This window comes from Amborella trichopoda, chromosome 5 (genome assembly GCF_054954075.1).
Source record: "Amborella trichopoda isolate Santa Cruz 75 chromosome 5, AtrichopodaSantaCruz75HAP2 v2.0, whole genome shotgun sequence".
Lineage (NCBI taxonomy): Eukaryota > Viridiplantae > Streptophyta > Magnoliopsida > Amborellales > Amborellaceae > Amborella > Amborella trichopoda.
Genome location: NC_142340.1, coordinates 16,904,039 through 16,931,044, shown reverse-complemented (window position 1 = coordinate 16,931,044; position 27,006 = coordinate 16,904,039). Strand labels below are relative to the sequence as shown.

The 27,006-nt window shown below is 37.4% G+C and overlaps 1 protein-coding gene across 2 annotated transcripts; it reads left to right on the top strand.

The window, feature by feature from the left end:
- The first annotated feature begins 2,523 nt into the window (after positions 1-2,523).
- On the top strand, positions 2,524-22,928 carry LOC18448172 (Transmembrane proteins 14C). Of its 2 annotated transcripts, XM_006858250.4 has the most exons (6): positions 2,524-2,998; positions 5,550-5,796; positions 20,136-20,303; positions 22,086-22,132; positions 22,220-22,260; positions 22,344-22,928. In XM_006858250.4, the coding sequence occupies exons 1-6, from the start codon at positions 2,834-2,836 to the stop codon at positions 22,435-22,437; spliced, it is 762 nt and encodes a 253-aa protein (XP_006858312.1). In that variant the 5' UTR covers positions 2,524-2,833; the 3' UTR covers positions 22,438-22,928. The 2 variants fall into 2 exon arrangements, with proteins under 2 accessions (XP_006858312.1, XP_088723708.1); XM_088867582.1 differs by lacking the exons at positions 20,136-20,303; positions 22,086-22,132; positions 22,220-22,260; positions 22,344-22,928 and adding an exon at positions 13,703-14,978.
- The last annotated feature ends 4,078 nt before the right edge of the window (positions 22,929-27,006 follow it).

Here is a 27,006-nt window from a genome sequence, read left to right as displayed (position 1 = left end):
TGTTTGGCTATATCTGGAAGATATATGGGAAATGCATTTCCAACATTTTACCAACGCTTGCTTATAAACTATCATTTTTTTTTTTTTTGGTCACAAAATTCCACTGAAATACGGAATTAGAGTCATCGTCACACCATTTCCTCAACTCTACAATTGTAGCACCAATTTCTTTCACAGCTACACCTATTGACTCCACAGTATCAACCATGGGTTTCTTTTTCTTCCTCGATGGCATGATCGATGTCAATTTATCGAATGGATTGGTGGTCATTTTCATCCGTCCTTGATTAGGCCGGTATCTCTTGGAAGTCCTCATTGTCATCTATTTGCTCAACAAAATCATCATCATCTAAGCTTACAATTGTCTCTCGAACATCCTCAACACCATCATCAATGTCCTTTCTCTAGTTGTGCAGCCGTCCTGGTACCGGCACCATGTTGGACAGAAAGGAACTTCAAGAAATTAGTGTATTCTTATTACAAACTAAACATTCAACACATCAATCAAAATAAATATTTTCTAAATAAATAAACATATTAATGTTCAATATATAAACGTACAATGATATTTCAAAAAACACAGATACGATTCTCTTGGTTGATGAGTATTCAGAACTAGAACCGTAGCAATCATTTCTTTACCACATAGATGATTTCCCACAAAGAAACTATTTGAATGCTTTAAATTAAGTTTATACCGGTCTAGATGATTTGCCCAAAACATAGAGTCGCTGATTCACACATATACAAACATTTAGTAATGCATGATTAAGGTTTGTCACAATCAAATGGAATTTCAAAATCAACAATTATGTTCATATTTTATTATCATCTCTATTGTTGTGTGCCATTTCCCAAAACCACTCAAGTAAAATAATCAACATCCAGAAACTAAAAGATATTTAACCAACATTTATCTAGACAGAAAACAAAGATACCCATACAGACTGTGAAATGTCAATTTTGTTAGAAAAAAAAATCCCATCCGTGCACTCATGGCCTTCAAGGCCAAAACAATTTCTCAATAACCAATCCATAAAGAGAAGCAGATAAATCTAATTAAAGCACAGAGAGAGAGAGAGAGAGAGAGAGAAATCAAATTAAGTAGCATGTATCATACTCTGTTTTATTTCAGCACCATCATGCATCATACTCTGATAATTTCAGCAGCATGTATCATAGAGATTTAGTGACACATAAATTATGTTGCCAATAAGCTGCCTATACTTGGGTAAGATTATTGCTTACCTTGATTATACAAAGAATGCCATGAAATTCATATCAGAGAGTATAAAAATAATTCATTGTTGTTCATAGCAGATATAACCTAAACTTCAAAAAAAATTCCTAAATTGTAGAGAGAGAGAACCCATATAGGATTTAGAAAATGAGCTCACAAACTCAAGAGAGAGAATCCCAAATGATGAATTATACAAAAATATTAGAATAAATTTCATAGAGAGATGCCCACGTACAAAAAACAATTGTCATATAACCAAAACCCAAAAAGAAAAACAATTGACCTTATGAAATAAATATTGGTAACTACTGTGTAATAACCCCATGATCAAGATTTCTGAAATTTTTCATAATTACTGATTTTATGTAAACTAAAATAATAAGAACGAGCCAAATCAACCTATAATTTTACTGATTTTATGAAAACTAGAGTAACAAAGAATGAACCAAATCAACCTAATCTTACCTGCTCAAATCAACCCATTTGTCATGTAAAATGTTTACTGTTGCAATAATCTTTTACCCACCAAACCCTACTTTGTAAAAAATACTTTTTGAAAATTTAAATTTATAAAGAAGCTGCTATAAATTTATTTTTAATAACATCAACACTATGAAAACAACATATAACTCATCATTGGGATTAGTTTATTGAAATCAAAGTTTTAAAAATTGGTAATCCAAATTAGAATTAATTGATTCTGAATAGGAACGAGTTAGGCCAATCCGAATCCTGCTAAGTATCGAGAATTAACCTATTCCGCCCATGAACCTGTCGCTGGTTCTCTAACAGAATTGGTAGGTTCTTTCATATAATCAATCTCGCTTTATTTTTAAAATATTATTTTCGATTGTTTTTTATTTATTTTTTTATTTTTTTATTCTTCAGTTCACTAAGTTGGTTGTCTGATTTGAATCGCCGATCGATTGATTCCAGCTGGATTGCTTATCTAAACCGCCTATATGCCAATTCAAACCAGTTCTCTAGAAGTTTTTAAAACTTAATTGAAATAATATATGGAAAAATATACAATGAGACAAGTTATGATCACAATTAATTTTGACAACTGGATGTGAAATTAAACGGCTGCATTTATTTATTCCATCGACCAAGCTCAACCTTAAAATAACAAATTTTTTTTTTCGAAATTTTGTAAGGTATCATATTTTACATCAGAAATTGACCTCCTTGTATCAAATGATCTCATTGTGTACAATATCTATTGCCTCCGATTGGTCTTACTTCTAACTGGGTCAAAGTCGAGAAAGCCATCAATACTGACTGTTCTAGAACCATCATTTCCTTCACAATGTTTCCATTTTTGCAGTGATACCCGAGTTTTCATATTGACTTCCATGGCCTTCACGTACTGTACTGGTCAAACTCTCTGTCATTTCGCTAGATCCAGGCGTTCCCCTCTCATCAAAGGAGGGGTGAAACACACAATAGGTGGAAAAACCCATTGAGGCCCCAAAATTTGAGACTTGTTAGAGAGAGAGAGTTATATTCTTGGTTTAGTTAGAGAGAATTCTTGATTAATCTTTTGCTGTTGGGTTTATTGTATTCTGGTGATTAGGCGATTGTGTTGCCTCCATGGCGAACGCTGTTGCATTCTTTGCAGCTGTTAACCCACGAGTATTGAACCGTCCCTTGGGTTTGGGATATATTCGTCGGAAGTCTCAAATAGCGTCGATTTATCGATTTCAGTCCCTTCGAGCTCATCGATCCTTGGTTTTTGCTTCTAAAGATGGATCACCGGTGTGTCATCTTTCTTACTCTAATTTGTGACTCTTTTGCTAATTTTCTCACTCGAATTTGTTTTGTAAACAAATTTCCTTAATTGAATTGTTGTTGTTTTCTCTGCTTTCCGGGACGTCTCCTCCCGAAGAGGATGTGTTTCTTAACTCTGTTTTTCTTTATGATGCTTTGAAGTTTCTGTTAAAATTTTCAAAATTTTGGTTTTGTTGTGAAAGGAAATTCTTTTTGCCTATTCTGCATTGGCATGATGAATTTGGCAGTCTCTAGTCACTGTGAGTGAAAACATGTGAAATGCTTGTATTGAATGGGAAATTGGTACTATATGCCTTGCTTCCATGTTTCTCTTGTTTTCTCGGTTCTAGAGGATCAATTCTTTGTTTGGAATTTCAGTTGTATTATATTATGGATTATGAAGTTGTTTTTTATGATTCGGGTAATTCAGCAAGGAAAGGGACCAGTACTGTTTCATTAAAAAGAAACTATTTGTTGCAAGTGGAACCTCTTAACAAAGTAGATTTTGATACATCATAAACAAATATGAAAAGAGAAAAAATCAGGTTGTAGTAGCCTCTATCGATCTCGCCCCCTGCTTTCCCCTGCTTGGCTAAGTGTAGCAGCCATTCGATTGGCTTCCTGAGAAAGTGTCCAATACACCAATAGACATTCCAAAGCTCCATTTGCAGCTACACAAGGTGGTCTGGAAGCTTCATGGTGATGATGATATGACCAGGAAACAATCTACCAACAGCCTAGAATCATAGAATCATTCTCGATAACACAAGTTGGTGCAATGTGATCATGGAATTGTTCCACACAAAGTATTATTTGAGATAACATATATAAGACAGGGTTTAATGATCACTCAAATTAGGGGAGTAGCATCTTATATTTCAATGGAAAGAGAAGGAGCTGTTTGTAATTTGTTTGTGTTGGAGATTTGAATGTTTTGTTTGTAATTTGTTGTGTTATGAGAGAGAGAGAGAGAGAGAGAGAGAGAGAGAGAGAGAGAGAGAGAGAGAGAGAGAGAGAGAGAGAGAGAGAGAGAGAGAGATTGTACTTGAATCTCAACTTGGTACGCTAATGGGCCCCAAATCGTAACTGAATCTCAACGTGGTACGCTATTGGGCTCCTTGATTTGGAGCTACCCCCTCACATATAGAAAACCTCCCTCAGTCATCTCTAGTTTCGTGAAATACTAGGGCCAACTTATGAAGCTTGAGCTTCTTCTTGAGAATCCTCATCAACAAGAGGATCCGCAATAAATTTGGTAATTTCTTTCTCATTCTATGTGGTCTCTCAAAGTCCAGCTGGACCGAGGTTCTCTTTCAAGTTCCCGTCACAGTTAGCTAACTAGTGTATAAAAATGCCTCAAACTCTCCAACATTAACCATGTCCTGCGATCTTAGAGCTTCCTCAAAATATGATGTCTTTATGTGGTCTTTATCGATATTTAGTCACACGACGTCTGCCCTTTGAAGATGGTTCTTGCTTTATACCCAAATTATGCAAAACATCAACAGGGTGTAAGCCCACCAAAGAGAGCTCCTTTGAGTTCACTGCAACTAGATTTAAAACCTGCAAGAAACCATATAATGTTGTAGTTGTTACCCTAGTCATAATCCATGTAGGCCATGAATATGCTACTGAAGCTTCACAATGTAATAAGAAACAGTCCACAGATTGTTTTTTTTGGGTGCGGTGGGGTAGGGAGGGAGGAGGGGGGGAGTGAGAAAGAGAGCGGGGGGGGAGAGAAAGAGAGGGGGGGAGAGAGAGATGTACCTAGCTCGATTCATTGATAAAGACATGAAAATTATGGCTTGGTGGAGAAAGAGGTGCGTATCTTGGATCTTTAGTTCTAATTGCATGTAAGTTTGTGAAAATGGAATATGAATTCATGTAGGGGATTAACTAACACATTAGAGGCATGAAGAGCCAGTAAGATAAAATAAAATACAGTTCACTACATATGCTTCTATGAAATACAAGGCATGAAAGTACGTATTTTATATAATTCACTTCATATGTAAAAAGTGAGGCAAACTTTGTGGTGGATAGTTATCTGATCAGTGTAATTTGGATGCAACAGAACATGTGAGATATGTTGCGACCTTCAGTGTTAATGCTCCAACATTTTTTATCCCGTTATTATATTTAATAAATTGTCACTTGTGAAAATCACAAAAGGGAAAAGCTACTGATGTGTTCATATACACTAAAAGTATGGCACTTAAGCAGTATATAGTGTTGCACCAATCTCTGTTTTTGCATGTTGGGATGCAATTTCTGGTTTGCATGTTGGGCATATCTACCTCTCTTTTGTCATCAGTTGATGAGCAAAACAAGTAAAATTATATGGTCAATTCCATGCTTGGGGAGTTTGAATAGCTCTTTAAAAGAACCAGTGATGTAAATGCTTTGAAATTATTGTTTATCTGGATCTCCTAAGAAATACTAACTGCCTACATGACATTTACATGTTATAAGTATTTCTTAAAGAAATCTATGTTATCAAAAATTAAGTTCTTAATGTTAAATGCCTTTGAATTTGTAGTTGTCAGTTGATGCGCATCTTGAAGGGAGTAACATGCAAGTCCTTGATTCTCAGGCTACCGATTCCATAAACTATCAAGGGCATGGTTCAAGTAGCCAAATAGAAGAGTCATTAAAATCATATTCCACTGTAGCAGAAGAGGTCAGTGGAAAACATGGGATGAACACTTCAGTAGATATTTCTAACACCCAAGAAGAGGGAAAGAAGACAGCCAGGATCCATGATTTCTGCCTTGGGATTCCATTTGGTATGTATCAATCGTATTTAAGGATCCAACGGCTAAGTTAATTTTGTAGGCATATAGAGATTTTTGTCTACATGGACAAAATCTACATCAACTTCTTAGATATTTTGTTGACATAAGCATGTTTTTGGCTGAATTCATGATTAGATTAGCAGCTCTGATTTGTATCTCTCTTGGTATGGTTGTGAAGATATTGTGAGGGCTAGAATTTGTTTGCGGTGTGATTACGTGATAGGGTGCTTTTTAGAAATTTTCATGAAACATAGAATTATCTCTCTTTATTCATGCCCTTATATCTCCTTGGTCTGACACATGCCTGTCCTGAAATTTCAATATATGAAACTGGACTAAAAAACACAATAAAAACATGCCTTGCCCTAGGAAACATTGTTCCCAAGTTATCAAACGTGTCTAAAATGCAGTCAATCCTGCGGAAAAATGACCAACCATGTTTTGGGGAGGGCATAGTTGTCGCAACTCCTAAGGGATGAATCCCACTCTAGAACCTCTCTCTTGCCCTCCAGAGAGGAGGATCTCGCTTCTATGCAATTTTCAAACTTTGTAATCTCGATCCTTCTTATTAGGGATGAAGTTCCTGACATAGTTACTGGGATCTCCTACTTTAGTAGGCAATCCCTTCAAGGATCTTGATTCTATTGCTTCCAGAACGGATCTCTTAAGTATCTCGATTTTAAATTTTGGGATCTTGATCGGTTGATCCCCACTGATAGCGATCCAAAGTCTTGCTGTTAGGGATCTTGATCCCAATCTTAAAGACAAGACAATAACCAAGCAAAAGATTTTCTTTGTTATAGCCAGCTATCATTGCAACTATACTTTTAATATAGTTGCGTTGCTTGCATACTTTCAATTTGAGATCCCACTTTAAAGACTGTACGTAATCCTATATTATCATACACTTTAGGGTTGGCAGCAAGATTGCAGTTGTTTCAGGAGTTTATGCATCTAATTATGTGTCCCAAAGGGCCATGCTTTGGGACCATATGAGGGCTTTAGGAGCAACTATTATTCTTCCTTGGCTGGTATTAGGAGATTTTAATACTCTATTGGATTCCTCGGAAAAAGTAGGGGGCAACAGTTCTTGACCATCAGATTCAGATGATTTTACTCAAGTAATGTCGGATTGCGCTCTTGGTGTAGTCAGAGGGTAGTTCTCGTGGTCTAATTACTAGTTGAGCAGAAGATACATTAGAAGAAGGTTGGACCGGGCATTAGCAACTATTGATTGGGTTTTGGCCTTCCCTGAATCCAAATTCTAGTTACTCCCTAAAGGCACCTCAGATCACTGTCCCTTACTCATCTTTATTTCTGATTTGGGTCCAATTGGACCCAAACCTTTTAAGTATTTCTCTATGTGGTAGCAGCACCACAGTTTTTTAGATGTTATCTTTAATTCCTGGCAAGGCCAAGTGGGGGGGACTCATGTATCGCTTTGTTGCTAAACGTAAGAGGCTTAGGGCTGACCTTCGGTTATGGAACAAGGATGTATTTGGTTATGTTGGGGAATCCATTGCGATAGTTCGACATCAACTATCATCTTCGCATGATAGCTTACACATGGATCCTTCCAATGAGACATTCATGTCTGAGAAAAAAGAGTGTATTCAGAAATTGCAAACTATTTTGGACCATGAAGAAAAATTCTGGAGGCAAAACTCACTTCAAAACTGGTTAAAAGAGGGGGACTCCAATACCAAATATTTTCATCTATCGGTTGTGGTGAGAAGGAGGAAAGATAGAATTTTCTCTTTGAAAGATCAGCATGGGAATTTTTTGTTTACTGAGGCTGACATTGAAAATCATATGATTGGCTGTTTCAAAGGACCTATTAGCTCAAGAGAGTAATATTGACCTGCGCATGGTTGATCAGTTCTTGTCGTCATTTCATCTCAATTCTTCTCAGAAGGACAAATTAGTGGACGCAGTAAATATGGAGGATATCAAAGAATGCATTTGGGATATGAAAAATGAATGTGCCTCAGGTCCTGACGGGTTTTCAGCGGAATTCTACAAGTTTGGATTGGAAGTCATTAAAAATGATCTTTTTCTGGACCTTAAAGATTTCTTCACTAAAGGTAAGCTTCTTGAGCAAATCAATTCCACTTTTATATGTTTGATTCCTAAAGTGGAAGCACCTAGGGTGATGAAAGACTTTCGACCTATAGGGTTGTGTAATGTCTTGTACAAATTCATCAGCAAAATAATTTCTAATCGGCTATGAGTTGTTCTTGATGATTTTATTGACCCTAGGCATACTGTAGTTTTGAAAGGTAGGCCTATTATAGATAATATTCTTATGGCAAATGAACATGTGTCTCTTTGCCATAGGAATTCAGCTCGGCCTAAAATGTGTCTGCAAATCGATTTGAGTAGTGGCTATGATAGGGTTTCCTAGGATTTTATTGTGGGTAGGATGCATGTTTTGGGTTTTCCGAAGTTATTTGTTTCTTGGGTTCGTTTGCGTATTTCCACTTGTTCCTTCTCTGTTTTGAGGAATGCCTCACCGATGGGATATTTTAAAGGGAAGTGAGGTTTGAGGCAAGGGGATCCTTTATCTCCTTATCTATTTTTGCTGGTCATGTATTTCTTTAGTAGGCAGCTTGATTGTGCTATGTTGCAAGGCATGGTTCTCAGGGCATTCTCTTCAGGGTGTGACTATAGGGTCTCTCATCTTTTTATGCTGATGATGTGCTTATTTTCTGTGAGGCATCCATATCTTCTGCCACTGTTATGCGTGAACTTATTTCTAAGTTTGAAAGGAGTACTGGTCAGATTTTGAATTCATCTAAAAGCAAGTTTTTTCTCTTTGGTGCTCCATGGGGAGGACATGGGAGAATTCTGAGGGAGTTAAAGTTTGTTGAAGGAGTCCTCCCAGTCTGCTATTTGGGCGTACCATTATTTCGTGGACATCTGAGGCACATTATTGCCATAGTCTGGTGGGTAAGGTGTTTGGTAAGATTGGGTCATAGCAGCCTTTATGCCTCTCATATGCAGGTCGACTTCAGTTGCTTAAGTTTGTACTAGGAGCATCACTGGTTGTTGTGTTTCATTCTTCCGAAGAAAACATGTAATATGATAGAGAGACTATAGAGGAACTTCTTATGGACTGGTGAAGCAGAGAAAAAAGGTGTTCATCTTATAAAATGGAAGACAGTGTGTCTCACTCTGGCTGAAGGAGGTCTCGGGGTAAGGGAAATGGCGGATTTCAACATCGCAGAAATGATGAAGTTAGCATGGAGGCTTTTGGAAAATCCATCCTCGTTGTTGGCACGGTTCTTCAAACATTGATATTTTAGAAATTCCTCTATATGGAAGGCTGAAGGAAGAAGAAGATGTTCTCATGAATGGAAGGGGATTTTACTTGACTTATTTCACTTGAAAGGCAATGTATAGTGGAATATTGATAATGGTCAGATGGTGGATTTCTGGGTGGATCTATGGTTAGCAGGTCAGTCACTTTCAGATTTGCATGACATTCAGGAGAATTTGGGGGCTACTGCAAGGAGGAGAGTTTCAGACTTTATCAGAGATTCACCTCAGTATTGGGTTCTGCCACATCCCACATCTAATTTTTTGAGAAATATATGGAGGGAGGTTGAGAATTATACTGTTCTTCTATAGCCCAAAAATGATTCACTGGTTTGGATTCACTCTGCTGGTGGCTTATTTTCTATTAAAGGGGCATGGGATTTTATTATGCATTAAGGTTCATCACAACCTATTTTCCGTGCACTTTGGTCCTCCAAATGCCACCCACGGGCGAAATGGTTCCCATGGCTGGCCTTGCATAATCAATTGCCCACGTCATTTTTATTGCAGCAGCGCGGTATGCAACTGGACTCTTTATGTCCCTTTTGTAGCAACCATGATGACAGCCTTGTCCATCTATTATTCCAATGTGCTCTTGTGCAGGGTGTATCAAGATCATTAGCTTGGAGATGTGAAAAACGGTTTGTCCTTAGTACTTCTGTCCCTGATTTACGTAGGTGGTGGTTACTTTTCAGGTTTAAATCACATGGACTTCGTAATATTTGGTCTTCCATCTTTTTTACTGCTATTTGATTTCTATGGGAAGAGCGCAACAGAAGGGTCTTTGAGTCAAGACCCACCAGGAGAGAGCTTATTGTGAAACCGATTATCTTACATGTTCAGACACTTGCAAAAGTTAAAAGTGGTCTTTCCATTTATCAGAAAGGGCCATAATCGGTAATCTTCAGATAACTTGGCGTCAACAGAGGTTATAATCTCTTAGTCCGGTGGCGTGGTCTTTTCTTGAAGTTCAGAATTACAAGCTCAATATTGATGGTGCTTCCTTGAGCAATCTAAGTTTAGCAGGTGGTATTGGAGTCATCAGGAACATAGAGGCCGGTTTCATTGCTGCTTTTGCGAAGCATTTTGGTTTTGCTTCTAATAACCATGCATGATTTTTGGCACTTGAGGAAGGAATTCAATCGGTTCATCAAAGGAATTGCTTTCCAATACAGATAAAAAGTGATTCGGCCTTGCTTATGAATGTCATTCAGAATTTGATGCAGTGCTCCATGGTAGCTAAAGACGATTGTAGATAATTGCTGCACCAGACTTTTTTCTCATCGATGGCCTATTACACATGTTTTTTGAGAGGGAAACGTGGTTGCTGATGCCCTCGTTACGAGGGCATCTGCTAGCGCTGGTGCTATTGTGTGGCGCCATAGACCACCAGATTTTCTTTTCTCTCTTTTATTACATGATCTGGCGCAATTGCCCTACTATAGGGTTGTACGTTAATTATTTTTCTCTGTTCTTTTATTAATGGAAAACGGGTAGGGGGCCTTCTCCCCCACTGACTTACCCAATAAAATAGCAAGATCCCTAAAAACTTGGGATCAAGATCCCTAAAAGGTTAGAGTCCTAACATGTGGGGATCTCGAACCCTAACATATGGGGATCTCGAACCCTAACATGTGCATCGTAAGGATAGTGTTTCCAGCCAAAGGGATCTTCTAGCATTTCATGATCCCCCACTTCCACTAGATCCCGATACCGTTCCCACGCTCGATACCGTTCCTTCGCATCATATTTGAGGATTCATAAGTAATCCGAAGAAAGGTTCCTGCAACATGGAATCAAGACTCCCATAGTTGTAGACTCTATTGTCCGTCTTGCCTTCTTTAATTGGTCACAAGTTTGAAACTTGCGCTTCAACTTAATGCTAGGTGACAATTATTTTGCATAATTAGTTAACATTTTTAAATATTATAAAATATATTAGTTGCACGTTTTGTTCACACAGATGATTTCTGGTGGTGGTAGACTATGATATCCCTTGTAGATTTGTTAGAAGTTACACATCACCTTGAGCTTCAACTTTATACTCATCGTAATATTTTTTATTCGATGAAGAAGAATGGCTATAATTGTTATTACGCTTCCACCCATGATTTAAATTCCAGCCTGTATTAATACTTGAACTACTGTTTGACAATAAAATGGGATTAGAATCTGTAGTGGAAGGTTTTTCCAGTGGGTGTTTAAGGTTGAATATTGCTTCATGTTGCAACAATACTGGCCGCAATATCTAAATGAGGGAAGTGTAGTCTTCATCATCACAGAGGAAATAAATACTTTTTATTCATCCCTTAAATCTCTCAAACATAATGGACCTTGTCCCTTTAACGTAGAGGATCTTGCACTATAGCAAGCTAATCAACGCTTTTATCTTATTATAGAATCTGTGGCTAACAGGTTATTTCACTTACAAGCATGAAGCTTACTTTGAAAATGCATAACTAGGGCTTCTACTTTGTGGGAAAATAAGTCATGAAAGGCCTCCCATAATGCTTCAGCAGTTGATAAATTAATTTCTTGAGAAATAGGTTCCTCTGAAAGAGTAAAATAAATCCAGCCAATGAGGTTCTAATCCTTAGATACCCAATAATCATAAGCAGGGTTGGATTGAACAACTTTCTTAGTTGTTCTATCTTCAGTAATCCTTTCTTTTGTAAGAAACTCAACTAGAGGCTTTGATGAACCATTAATGTGCTCCAATAACCGCTGTACTCTTATAAAAGTTAGAACTAAACCTTTTCAAGTATAATAGTTTGATGCATTGAGTTTAACAGGTATGCATTGAGGATTAGGAAGACCAATATAAGTAGAAGAAGATGACAAAGCGATAACTGAATAATAAAGAGCAAGAGACTCGAAGGAAGAAGAAAAAGAAAACAATAGTTAAAGTTTTGGTGAGCGAGAGTGAGATAAGCAATTTGGGTTTTGGACTAGATTCCGAAAACCGAGAAGGAGAACAACAATTAGGATTTTTATTTTTTATTTTTGTGAAGAGAAAGAAGTATTTTTGAAGAGCAGTATTATCAATTTTAGAAGGGATCTAGAGTTTTATATTGGATGAAGAGAGAATTAAGAGTTTTGTGGCTGAAATATGAGGCTTTGAAAAAGATAGAATAGTAGCATGAAGAGTAGAATGAATAGCAGCATGAACAGTAGAATGAATAGTAGGATGAAGTGGGTGCTCGTAATATGGAGGAAATATGAAAGAGATAGATTTGGGGTTGAGAAAGGAGGATGCGGATGATGAAAAGGGTTAACAATGAAGAAAGAAGGATTAGTGTTTAGAAGAGAGAGATAATGAATACTCAAGAAAAGGAAATATTGGTTACCTTGATCAAAGTTGATCTATGTTGAGAGCAGATTCATACCTCGCTCTGATACCATAAAAATCATATAGAGAGAAATGAGAAAAGACGCACATATTATTATTCTTCTATGAAAACAGTTGCTATGGAAATAAGCCAAGGCCCTGTTTGGTAACTAAGAAAACAGGAGAAAATGACTTGTTTTCTCAAGTACCACGATTTCCATTGTTTGGGAAGAGGGAAAAGCGTGAAAATACAGGGCCCACTTACCCCCTCGTTTCCCTCGCTTCTCTCCAATTTGAGGGAAAACTGCAGCACACCCCAATGGGTGCTTTGCTGATTTCTCAAGAGAATGGGGGGAACATGAGACCTCCCCTCCTCCCCCTTGTATTCTCGAACCTCGCAATCTTTCTCCCCTCTCAATACATGGTATGACATCCTTACTTCAATGGGATGATTGCCAATCAACTCAAACTCATTTTATTTTAAAAAGCAACCAGAATTTGAAACTGGTCCATCATAAAAAACATAACATGTTTAAGCCATGAGAGACTGTGATTAGATAATTAGTGACTAATATTTTTTATGTAGCATATCCAAATGAACACAAAATATTAGTGTAAGACTCTGGCATAGAGCTCATACTCAGCTGCAAAGTCAAAACAACTATAAGTACATGTTAAATAACAGTGTTAGCAGAATGATGTCATCATCATCATCATCATAGCCTTTTCCCAATTAATTGGGATTGGCTAAACGAATCCTGGTCTGCCATTTTGATCTATTTAAGGCCGTTAGCATAATGATGTGATGAATGTAAATATATCATTCTGACATTACAGTATTTTGGCTATAGGCATATTAGATTTTAAAACCTGTCATCTTAAAAAAAATTGATCAGTCTACACATATCTATAGACATTATAGTATAAGCAATGAACTAGTCACAAACCCTACTGACTGGTTACATATAAATGCTTGCAGTATTATAAATCTTTCAGAATTTTTCTGGTAATAGAAGGAAACTAAATAGGACTTATTCTTTCTGTAATGGTGAAAAAGAAATCAAATTTATGCCAAACTGATAATGTACTTCATAAGCACAAAAATTAAGTTGGACCATTGCATAATGCACTACCATGCATCTTGTACTACTATACATGAGAAACTCCTACGGAGTCTTCTAATCCATTGAGTATGTATGAAGTAATTTTTACAATAAATAATTATTGAAAAATGAAATCCTGTTATTGCAGGAAAAAGGAATTCTTTTCTTCGGCAAGGAAAGGGTGGGGTATTTCACATGGGATATTTCTCTCTCCCACTATTTTGGCTTCTATAGGTCTATGTCCCTCCTCTCGTCATTCTCACTCATGCCCTGGCACTACCATGAAAGTCCTGTGAATGAGATTCTGACATGTTTAATCAGACATTCACTAATCCTTATGGGTGTAGTTATATCACAGAAGATTTACTTCCAGCAAGGAAAATAGAATTACTAGTAAGCCAGGCTATGGAAGTCACCAAAAGAAAATGTTGAGTTCTATGGATAATCCTGCCAAGGTCGCCCCATTCATATACTCTTAGGTGACTTGAAATTATAAAAAGGAAAATTGTTTCATGTGGGCTGGACCGCATTTCTACTATATGAGGTCCAGAAGTATAAAGCATTCATCTTAAAGATGGATGCAAATAGGTGGTCCATCTAAAAACAAGCGTAACAAACAGTCCAAATGTTTTCTTAATATAATTATTATTTCTAATTTTCAATTTTTTTTTTCATATTCATGATTTCCATGTTAAAGATTATATGTTCTCTAAAAACTAGAATCAAATTATATTTAAAAAATATATTTATTGCCAATCCCGCATTTCTACAATATGCGGGCTGGCCGCATAGAAATCGTGTCGTTATAAAAATAGGGAACAACAAAAAAGAATAAGAAAGTTCTTATTTTCTTATAATTTCTGTTGTTCATTACACCTCTCACTCCTAGTTCTCTTTGTAACCTTCATAAATTTCTTTTATGAATGTTTCGTTATATCAGGGACGGCATAATTGTAGATTTTCCCATCTTTTGGTTATTAACCTTGCAGTTACCATCATTTGTACACTGGGTTGTTTGTCTATTCTTAGAGGCATTTGCATCTCACATAACAGTTGGAATGTTGTATCGATAATTTCCCTATTTTGGGGAAAGCATGTCAATGAAACTCAGTCCAGCATGCTGCACAGCGCTCTTGATAAATCTATGGGAAAACAAGTAGAGACAATGTTTTTTGAATTGCCTCGAACCAGATACTCACCACTAGCCCGAGGCGATTTACTCGGGTGAGTCTCGGACTGGCCCGAGTCCTGCTCGCCTCAAAGTAACTATATATTAAAAAAAAAGGTAAAAATTTATTTAAAAGTATTTAAAAAATCAGAAAAATTAAAATAAGTGATAGGAATCATTAAAAGACTAAGGCTATAAAAGATGAAAAAAATATATAAAAGATGGATTATTTAAAATTTTTACTTATACCCACGAATATTTCAGGAAAATAAAAAAGAAGAAAAAGACCATTGGATTATGTGATAAGAAAAAATCTCAAATCATCTTAAAAACCCTAAAATTAATCTAAAAACATATTTCTAAATATTTTGTAAAACATTTTTTATTCATTTTGTTTACATCTTTTTTTGGTGCCTGGCAAGTTGCCCTTGGAACTCATCACAACATAGCTTAGTCCAACTGGACTCAAGTGAGTCCTGCTACAATGAGTAGAGCCTACACATTAAATTCAAATCACCTGCATACAAGATCAAATAAGAGGTTTTAGCTTGGAAGGTAAAAAGCTGATGTGTTGTCTAGTCACCCCATGTTAACATGGTCTTTTTAGTTTTGTGTGCAGCCTCATGAGGCCAAAAGCATGCAAAGGAGCATGTAACTGAGGTCAAGTGGAACGAAAGAAAAACTATTTAGTACAAATGGATCCTATTCTGTTCAAACAGAGGGTGACCTTTTCGGTAGGTAAGCTATTTATAATAAGGGCTTGTACTACATATGCTCTTAATCATTTTTGATGTAATGGTAGTGCAGATATAATTTCTTAAAGATATGACCTACTTTGATAGTGGTAGTAGTGAATGCACATGGAGGCTTGATAATTTTCTAAGGAAAATAGTAAAGGTGGAGGAGTTTGTCATTCATGGAAATTATAAATTGCGATCGTAATTCAGAGGAAGGATGGTAGGATAATCGAGGAATTTGGGAAATATTTAGGTACAGAATGCAATGTTTGTGACTATAAAAGAGGATAAAACATCATATCTTAATTAGTCAAAAAACTAGTAGACATGCCATTGCAACCCTACGTCCTTTATCACTAAATGGTTGTCAGGATTCTTAGCTGGTACTGTGAAGTTCATCCCCATCATCTTACTGACCGACATGATCCATGTAACTTTGGGGTCATATCTATATTTAGAGTTAGGGTTTGCATCAATTCAGTACTTGTTGGCATTTGGTGAGGCTTGCAAGACCTTAACCCTCAAATTCTGTGCACAATGCTAACTTAATAAGGCATGGCTATATGTACAGCCAATATTGGGGATGCAAGGAAAAGGTGTATGCCAATTGTGGGGATGCCAAAGAGAGAAACAATAACCATCTAAGGCATCCTATTTAGACCCAGCGGCTAGACAAAAAATGGGCAAATTTCATAGGCCACATGCACCTATTAGAAGGGGCGAGTTGCTTCAAGTGGAAGGCTCGAAAAGGGCAAGGGGTAGGTCCAAAAGGACATGGTTGGAAGTAGTGAGAAAAGAGAAAGGGACTTATAGTCTTACTGAGTGTATGACCCTTGATAGAGCAAAATGGCATACCAGGATTGTTGTACACGACTCCAAATAGTTGGGAAAAGGCTATGATGCTGATGACATGGCCAAAGTGCTTGTACATGAAACCCTATGGGTTGAATGAGGCAGGCCCTCTTTGAGGGATTGTGGCAACGTTTAGCAGAATTACCCAATCAAGGCACCAAATTGCCAACCATTGTAGCCTCTAGCTTCAATCGTTGTTTTTTTTGTTGGGTAAGTTAGTGGGGATTTGGGCCCCTACCCGTTTTTCATTAATAAGTAAGAATGGGGCCTTAGGATAAAGAGTTTATGTTACTGTTCTTTCATGAGAAGTCCTGGCCATATCAGAAGAAATTAGAGGAGAAATAAAATCAGGTGGTTGGGCATGCCAAACCGTGGCCTCAAAGAGACTTGTAGAACTCTTGGCCAAGTGAACTTCAATCATTTGTTTGTGCGTTCACATTAGTATTCTCCCCCATTGACAAGTAAAAAGTTAAAGAAGACAAGACCTTACCCTCGATATGGTTTTTGACTTGTCACAACATGTCCACCCAAAGGAGTTTCACTGAAGGGACCCTTGACAATTGATGAAAAGACACAAGGCCTGCGTCACTTTGGCTCTTAGTCCTCAAGGGGTGCCTTTAGACATGAGTTCAATGTGACTCTTGACAACCATGCTTATAAAAAATAGCTTTGATACACCATTCATTGCGCCTCCATCCCTTTGAGGAATGGTTATGGGTGTGTAGGGTCTGTATACTTGCTCATGTATATGTTTAAAAGATATAAAGCTTGGAAACCCAACCGAAGCATGCAACGAATAATTCGAGTGGACAACAATCCTTGACAAAAAACACATAATAAATAAATTTGAAAGCATTCTCGTCATAAGTTAGATTATATCAAAAGGGGGGACATATTTTTCGTGAGTTTATCATCATCATTGGAGCCTTTTCCCAACTACTTAGGGTCATCTACACAAATCCTGGTCGGCGATTTTGCTCTATCAACATATTTTCCATGAGTTAAATTGTCTTAAAAGGGAGGACATATTTGGCATTTTTCTTAAAATTTTGGACTACCATGGAATTTTAGTCATAACAAAGAAAAATCAACTTTGTTGGTACATGTGGGATGTGGTGTTGCTCACACTTCAGAAAATATCACATATCACTTCACAATGCGGTTGGAAACTCTATTCTGAACATGGACAAATAAAAGAATAGTATGGTTTGCTCAATATGTCAATAGGTTTTGAATGCCTCAAACCAAATGCATGCATGCTTGGGGAGGTACTGTTGTATGAAAACTATATCCACACCCATGTGATGGTGTTTGTGATCCATGGTGGCACGGCTCTCAACCCTGAAAGTTCTAGTTCTATTTTGTATACCTCTGGGGACAAGTTTGGGTAAACCAATTATCTTCATTCTGGAAATAAAAGGGAGAAAGAGGAAGAGAAAGGCACACCGTAGGCTTGCAAATCCTAGGTGCTTGATGCAGAGTTGCAGACCAGCCATGATTTATACCCGACTTTCAGTGGGTTCATGAGCATAGAAAGGTTTATGTGGTCGTGCAACCAAGGCCATAGTCATTGAAGGTTGGATCATTCATCGTCTGGTGGTTTTGCTTGAGCTTGACAAGTCGAGTTTCTTCCTATCGAGTTTCTTCCTACCTATGTTGTCATTCTCTCTTTATTTCATTTAATATTGCTTCGCATGACAGATTGCTGGCTATTTTTTTATCCTATTTTCATGCTAAAATATAGCTTGTACTCATTTCTACAAGTACTGCTCATGTCCTGCATGGAAACAGTGCTTTATACAAGATGTCCAGTTAACTGTTGTCCCTGACTCATTTATAGAAAACCAGCTGGCTCTAGGTTCAATTGACATTTCAACCATAACCACGGCTCTCCTGAAACTTCCAAAATCGGTCACTTCGGATATCCACTTAGTTTCCTGCAAGCTTCATCCTGGCCCTGGATAGAACACGCAAATTCAGGTCCATAAACAATGCTAACTGCTCTATGAAAACTCACTTTTGTCATGGCTCTAGTGGGTTCCCTTAACCAAGCCACTGCCTATGAGTTGCCAGCTCATTTTCCGACAAACACATGGTTTGAATATCAGTATATCCTCCCAATTTGGAAGCTCATGTTTCCATCTTCCACTTCACGTGCCCACCCAGTTGGTTTCAAGTTGTGTTTCACAGCATCTATCTTGGTAGTTTCATATATATATGCTTTTGAAAGGAGAAATTATGAACTTTCAATTACCTAGCAAGCACAGGCATCTACTGATTAGATGATATCCAGAGTTTAACGAGTGCTTCAAGGCGCTAACTAAATTGGTGAAGCCCCAGGAGGAGGACTTCAGTCTTGCAGTTCCCAGTGATTCAGATTTGCTTGAAAGAACTGTATTACAAGTTATTTTTTATTAAAACTAGATTCTACCAGCCAATCCACCAGTGGTCACTTTGGTGTACAGTCAGGTCACAAACCAGTCAAAACCTGACTGCTCGAACTAGTCTTGTCAAACTGGATGGATGCTTTGCCAATTCTGAGTTTCTCTTGCTACTTCTATAGCATCTTCTTTCTCCATACATCAAGATCCAGCATATCTGGCGGAAATACCTGTCTCAAGTTTCCATTATACTCCCCACACCAAGACAAGCAAAGCCTCAAAAAAATACCCCACAACCCTTTCTATTGAGTTTCTCTCTTTAGCAACTTCTCTTCTCCACGCACAAAAGCCAACCCATAATTATGAGGAGCACCTTCCTTAGGGGACAGTCCTGCTCAGGAAACACAGTTTTGCATTCTGAGAGCTTATCCTCCTTGGGAGCTTGCTCCTGATTATATACGATCTCAATCCCATTTAGCATATGGAATCTAGGCCACACAAAGCATAAGATATTGATCCCATTTAACATGGGATTGTGATCCATAGCCATTACATATATATATAGAGATATTTTCTTTCTTTTGTTTTTGGGTAGGGGGCAATAAATCCTCCCCTTGCCCTTGGTGAGTGAGTTGAAAATCCATGCTGTTACAAGGTCATCAGTGTCTGACTCTTCAGCATTTTGCACCTTACTTAAGGGAGACACATGTTTGAGTTATAGCGAATATTCTACGGCCAGGAAATAGAATACTGTCTTGTCTACCATAAAGACGACAATGTGTCTAAAGCTTTCATCTAGAATGGCATGATAAGAAAGATTGATTTACCTCTCCCTTTTCCTTAATATACCTAAAGTCATAAAATACAATATTGATATGATGTACAAATTAGATGTGTTCCAACCTACAACACCACCACGAATACTGCTAGACCACAACTACAGTTTGTGATAACCAATGTAATACAAAGGGACCTCTGCAGTCCAACAGGCATATTGCATAGAGACACGCCAGCAGAAATCTTCCCCATCACTTTTGGAGGAGGAGCAGGATCGGGAGAGGCAGATCATTTCATGCCTGAAGCTCACTAGTTAGGGACCGCTGGGTGAGAACCCATTAAAATAGTTTACAAAAAAAATATTTCAAAATAAGATTCCCTATCGTTCTTCTATTTGGTTGCTGCATATCTTATAATACCTAAGGGTATCATTTGAAATTGTCAGCTTTTGTTGTTTCATGGAAATAATGGTATTTATCAACATGATCTATGAGCCCAATGTCAAGAAGTTAAAATGAAAAACAAAATCTGCAAGCACTATATTTGTGAGGGACTCTCCATATTTTGTGATATTCACAATGCATTGTTGTTTAATTTATTGCAGTGTCCCAATGCTGATGAACACTATATGCTATTATACGTGACTGTTGGAATTTCTTATTGCAGGTGGGATAGTTTTAAGTGGTGGGCTTGTTGGGTTTATTTTCTCAAGGAACATTACCAACCTTATGTCTGGCATACTTTTTGGGGGTGCTCTGCTGGCTCTCAGCTACTACAGCTTAAAAGTGTGGAAGCAAGGAAAATCTAGCATTCCTTTTATGGTGGGACAAACAGGTATGGATCTTTCTTAATGAATTTTCGGTTTTGTTTGAGATTTTTGAGTTGGTATATTCTAATGTAGAGTTAATTCAACAGTTTTATCTTTTTTTTTTGCCATCAATTGAAATATGTACTGTGGATGAATTCTACTATCTGTAATCAATGGGAGAATGAAAAGGGAATTTACAGAAGTCCATGGAACTCATATCATGTCGTGCTCCAAATCATATTAAAAAAATGGTTTTAATGCAGCTCATGGACTCACTCTCTATTTACTTTTGGTTTGGTCAGGGGATTGTTTGAATCTGTTAATTGTAGGACATGTTTGATGGGCCGCCCTATTGTGGTCTATCCTCAAGATACTGACCACATGACCATAAAGTGGGACCATGCAATAACGCGTATGGTAATCATTTTGCAACCAAATGCATCTGCAAAGTATGCCATCGCTTGGAATTGATTTGGACCAATTTCCAATTTGAGATGCCATCTGCTGGAGCAACTGCAGATGTTATTGAAAACCGCACTGTAACTTTGCTAGTTAGAAACAACAGGGTAACATGTTATGTAGGTGGTCAAGAAGGCTAGAGATGCTCATGTGATGGATGAACCATATGAACTACTTTCTAAACCATTCTTTGCTCTTTCTTTTTTCTTTTCTATCGATCTTGTTTAGTTTGTTGTGTACAACCTAATGTGTTGTTAGGTCTTAGGTTTTAACATGCTAAAGAAACTTAGTGATTTATTGTTAGTGGCAACAACTTAGCCTTCTTTTATATGTCATTTTCTTTCCTTGAAGTCATAATATGAAATGAGATTCATTACGCACATAAGTAATTAACCATATGATTTTAAAACAATGTCTGTTTCATTCTTTATAATAATATTACTTTTTTCCATATGTTCTACTCTTGGTTATTTATGGGTGCATACAAATAAAGTCCAGTTGATTTTGTGGCTCATCTTCAGAACGAGTGTTGGTATATTTCAAAGCTCTAGGTGGTAACAAGGCTACCTTGCAGGCTGTCTGGGTGTAGGTGGGGCAGATCATACTTACTGGGATCTTTCTTCTAAGGTTGCACTTCCTGCTCCTGTAGCATGATTGTGCAGTTTGGGAGCTGGAGCTCGTTCCCATTCTCTAGCCAACACATTCCCAGCTTCTTGGGAACATTCTCCACTAATGCCATTATGGAAGAGCCCCCGCTTTTCTTCTGCAGATTCCATTTTGTGAACCTGTATCATCAAAACGTAAATTTTCAGTTTGAAAAAGGGGTGACATTTTTACTCTAGATCAAATTTGAAAGCGAACACGAGCATCAAAATCCTTTATTATTTTTTATCTTATTTAGAAATAGTTTTGAATTGTGTTCTGATCTTGAAATGTCATCACTAAGAAAGCAATATTTTGGCCTCCAAAAGAAAATAAAATAAGAATAATTGTGGCAATGCTTAATGATCTCAGGACAACTCTAATCACTGGGGACAACATTTAATCTAAAGTAGTCAATAGTGCATGTTTCATGTATTAGTTGCATTTCACATGCATACTCATGAGATGGAGTTGTTTCTAGCTGTGTGGCTTCTTGGGAGGTTATCCAGAATTGTGCACTGGAAATGCTATGTCATGTCATATCAAAAGATACATAGTCAATTAGAAGTATGACATGTTTTGGTCCTCGTATTGTTGCAAGAAGAGCTTTCCTTTTCGGCATTATTGTAACTTGTTCTATCCCTAGATCCTGCAAAAACTCCCAAACTATAACAAATATTAATTTGTTCTTTTTCTTGATTTTGCAGCTTTCACCGCAGCCTATCTGGTGAAGCAATTTCAACTATACTCATTGGTAGGGAACTCATCACATTCTCTTTCTGGTCTCTTAAAACCGAGTTCTGGCCTGAAATTCTGATTTTAAATTTATGGTGTACTGCAGACAAGGAAACTTCTCCCCAATGGTTTCTTCATTGCTTTGAGGTATTGAAAATTCCTTTCAAATGTTTGAATTAACTTCCTACCTTAATGAGAACTAATGGATTATGTTCAATGACCAATGGCAGTGCTGCAATGCTGTGTTTCTATTCCTACGTGATGCTTTCGGGAGGGAACCCACCACCCAAGAAGCTGAAGCTAGCAACAAACTCTTCATCATGACTGAATATCCCTATATCCTCAGTTGTATGTTTAGTGTTACCACTTTAGACTATATATATATATATATATATTGGTTTAATACAAAAGGTCATAATCCCTTTTACCCGCTAGAAGTGAAATCAGGCGGCTAAGAGTGTACCACTGACAACACTTGAAGTTTTGAGAAAATTTTCTTCAGACCTTGTGCTGGGAAATTACACATCCCAGCTCTTCGATTTTTCCATCTTACTGCTTAGGGTGTTTAATCTTTGTTTACAAAAGGTCATGGTTGGGTGTGTGTGTCATTTGCTTTTTTTTTGTAAAAGATGCAACCTCGTGATAGTATAATAGGTGGAAGTGAATCACCTTGACTTCTCAGCTATAAGCATGAAAATGTCAACAAGCTTAGAGCAGGAGGTTTAGTTGTGAAGGGTATCTTCCTTTGCGTTTCATTTGTGTCTAAATTATTTCTTTGTGCTTAATACAATGCTCAGGCCTGCTGAATTGATCCATGATCGGTAATGTTTGTGTGGAGTTGTCCCTATGTTGATTATTTTGCTTATGCTGACTTATTGATGATGGGAGAAGGTGGGGGCAAAACCTCGGCAAATTACTAAAGCTTTTGCCCTGATCACAACATCAAACTCAATATACTTTTAAAGTCCCAATCAAGTTGTCGTAGATGAGCATACTGTTGTCAATGTGCTTTTTTGAATAAACAAATCAATCGCTTTTAATAAAGTATTGAGGAATTTCACCAATATTGTGAGCAATTTACCTTTGTCCAATGAATGAGCAAATGTATTTTAGGAATGAACTTGTATTAAAATAGCAGCTTATATGTATATGAGCAGTTGGAGCTAGCATTCAATCACGATGAAAAACTGTGTTGTACATCAACGTAGAGGGAGGTGTCCAATCCCGTTGCAGCTTCTTGTTAGTGAGAGAGTTTGCAATCTACTGTTAGATGGATAAGAAAATGGGTTGCTGATCAAGGGCGTGACTTTGAGGCCACCTAAGATTGTTATTAGGGGGTGGGAATGGATCGGGTCGGGTTCAGGTTGTGTACAAGTCAACTGGATTTAGACTCGAGAGATCAGAGCACAAGTAGCCACGATTATCTTCTATAGGAGCAACAAAAGCAACGAATTCTTCCTATTTGGAGGATGAAAACCTTAGGAGGGTTTTTGATGTAGGAGAACTTGAAGAAATCAAGAAACATAAGCAAGAAGTAAACAATTTTGGAAAAACCCTAGGGTTTACTCTCACTTTGAGCTAAATCTTTATGCTTCTTTTACATGAAGAAGTCTTTCATTTATTAAGGAGGAATACATTAATGATTTTTCAGCCCAACTATGTTCTTATTTATATTGAAAAAGAATTGTTTTAGATAATATTTGTCCATACAATTTAATTTTTGATCAAAAGATCATAATTTAAATATAATTTGAAATTAAATTCTATAACTTTAATTAAAATGTCTAAAAAAGATCTAACTGGTCAAGTAATGAAATAAATAAATAAATAACATTTCAAATAGCCTTAAAAAACTAAAAAAAAACACAAAAACTATTTCTTGTTCTTCTTGTTCTTTTTGGAAGCAGCTGATGGATATTAGAGTACAAGTGGCCATGAGTATTTTCTATGTGAGCGACATATTCTTCTTAATTTTTTCTCATATTTGGAGGATTAAAACCATCTGAGGGCTTCCAAGAAGAACAATATGAGCAAGAAATAGTTTTGGTGCTTTTTTTTTTTTTAGTTTTTTAATGTTATTTCAAATGTTATTTATTTATTTCATTGCTGGACCAGTTAAAGACTTTTTAGCTATTTTAATTCAAGTTGGGGAGTTTAGTTTCAAGTTATATTTAAGTTATGACCTTTTGGTCAAAAGTTAAATTGTATACATAAATATTGTCTAAAACAATTATTTTTCAGTATAAATAAGAGCATATATAGGCTGGAGAATCATTCATGTATTCTTCTTTAAGAAAAGAAAGACTTTGTCTTGTAAAAGAAGCTTAAGGATTTAGCCCTAGGTGAGAGTAAACCCTAGGGTTTCTCCATGGTTTACTCCAAAATTGTGTGCTTCTTGCTGATTTTTTTTTGTTTCTTCAAGTTCTCTTATATCAAGTGATATTAGAGCTTGCGATCCACAAAAGTTATTATAACAACATGGAGGTTACTATAGGACTACTTTCTTTCGGTGCCTTAGGTCAACAACAAAGAGGGGAAATAATAGTGGTGGTCTAGGGTTTGGTGATTCTGGCTAATGTTTTGCTAAAACAACATATATCTTGTTGATTTGAGCAATTTTTTATTAATTATTTGTCTAGGGTTTGTGATTTCGGTGACCCCATGGCAGCAAGAAAGGGCCGTAGGAGGGGGATTTTCATGGATCTGCTCTATGACCCTAGAGATGAGAGAATTTAGGAACTTGAAAGACAAGTTCAACAGCTGACACAACAATTCGAGACCTTAAAAAATGGGCAAGACGGTGATCTTTTAGCCCAAGAGGATCTCGAATACAACCATGTTCACCATTGCGCTCCGCGTGTCGAGTCAAGTGACGAGGATAGCGACCGGAGACCTAGATGTGGGGTGCATCACTCTAGGGATGTTGATTTGAAGGTGGATGTACCTGATTTTGACGGTAGGCTTTAACTTGAGGAGTTTATAGATTGGTTAAATACAGCAGAAAGGGTTTTTTATTATAAGGCGGTACCTAAAAATAAAAAGGCAAAAATTATTGCTATAAAATTAAACAAAGGTGCCTCAGCATGGTGGGAATAACTTAAGGTTAGAAGAGAGAGGAAGAGAAAGCCCAAAATTACTACATGGGAGAAGATGAAAAAGAAATTAAAAGAAAAATATGTACTTGAAAATTATTTGCAATCTCTCTATCACAAGATAAATAATCTTCATCAAGGTAAAAATAGTATAGAGGAGTATACCGATGAATTTTTTGAGTTGATGGCTCGCAGTGATGTGGTTGAACGAGAAGAACAGTCCTTTAACTTGATATGCTGGTGGGCTAAGATCTCCTACACAAGATGTGGTGGTTTTACAATGGTATTGGACCTTAGATGAGGCTTACAACCTCATAGTTAAGGTTACAGCTTAATTGAGGCGTCCATCATCAAGGTGGGCTGCAAGCCAAGGTATCTCAAACTGTTGTGGAAGCGAATTTAGGATAAAAGATGGAAATTTTGTGGGTGAACAATCCTCATGGCCTGCTAGTCAGTCAATTTTGGAGCAAACAACATCACTATAAAATGCTTTTAAGTGTTGGGGGATTGGCCATGTCTCTTCTTAGCACCCAAATATAAAACTTGTGACCCTTGTTGAGGAGGTTTTCGATGAGGACAACAAACTATCTTTTGATGGGGACCCTATTTTTGATGAAGAACCTAAGGGAGAAGAGCTTGAAGTAACCTTTAGTGACCATGGGGAGGCTTTGGTGATCCAGTGTAGCATGGTAACACCCAAGGTAGTAAATGAGGCAGATTGGTTGCGCACTAATATTTTCCACACTCGATGCATGGCCTACGGGAAGGTTTGCAATCTTATCATTGATAGGGCCGCTGCAAAATATTGTTTCTCAAGAGATGGTGGACAAGCTGTAGTTGAAGACAGAGAGTCATACAAAACCATATAAGATAGCTTAGTTAAAAAAGAGAAATGAGGTAGCAATTTCTAAGAGTTGTCTAGTTTCTTTTTTTATTGGAAAGCATGATAAAGACCAGGTGTGAGGCAATGTTGTGCCTATAGATGTATGTTATTTATTATTGGGTAGACCATGGCAGTATGATAGACATATCATAAATGATGGATTTAAAAATACTTATTCCTTTGTCAAAGATGGGATTAAAGTGGTTTTAGGTTCATCTAAGAAGGAAAATGCAACCAAATCAGATGGGGGGTGTGCTAGCCTTCTTTCTTTGGCTGAGTTTATGGAGGGATTAGATGAGTCGAAGATGGTATTTGCAGTGGTCCAAGTGGAGGAGCAGCCTAGTAGTTCAGTTGCCCCACAATTAGAGCCCTTAATGAGGGACTTCAGTGCTGTCATTCCAGATGAGCTACCAAAGGGTTTACCACCCATGACGGACATCCAACATCACATAGACCTCGTTCCTAGGTCTAGCCTACCGAACAAGGTTGCATATAGAATGAGCCCAAGGAGCATGATGAGTTGTAGAGATAGATTACAGAACTTCTACGTAAGGGTTCAAACGAGAGAGCATGAGCCATTGTGCTATTCCGGCCTCGTTAACACTTAAAAAGGATGAGACTTGGCACATGTGTGTGGATAGTAGGGCCATTAACAAGATCACAATCAAGTACCGCTTCCCAATTCCAGGCCTAGACGATATGTTAGATATGTTAGCTGGTGCTACTGTGTTTTCAAAGATAGATTTGAGGAGTGGGTAAGAATAGATCCATATTCGATCTGGTGATGAGTGGAAGACTGCATTCAAAACACGAGAGGACTTTTATGAGTGGTTGGTGATGCCATTTGTCCTCTCTAGTGCGCCCAGTACTTTTATGAGGGTGATGAATCAAGTGTTCAAGACTTCTATTGGAAAATTA

What these genes read in the sequence shown, in the direction of transcription:
- LOC18448172 (XM_006858250.4), top strand. Translation starts at nt 2,834, where the DNA reads ATGGCGAACGCTGTTGCATTCTTTGCAGCTGTTAACCCACGAGTATTG. An exon ending in CTGCCTTGGGATTCCATTTG is followed by an intron (nt 5,797 to 20,135) that starts GTATGTATCAAT and finishes TTCTTATTGCAG; the next exon opens with GTGGGATAGTTTTAAGTGGT. An exon ending in TTTTATGGTGGGACAAACAG is followed by an intron (nt 20,304 to 22,085) that starts GTATGGATCTTT and finishes TTGATTTTGCAG; the next exon opens with CTTTCACCGCAGCCTATCTG.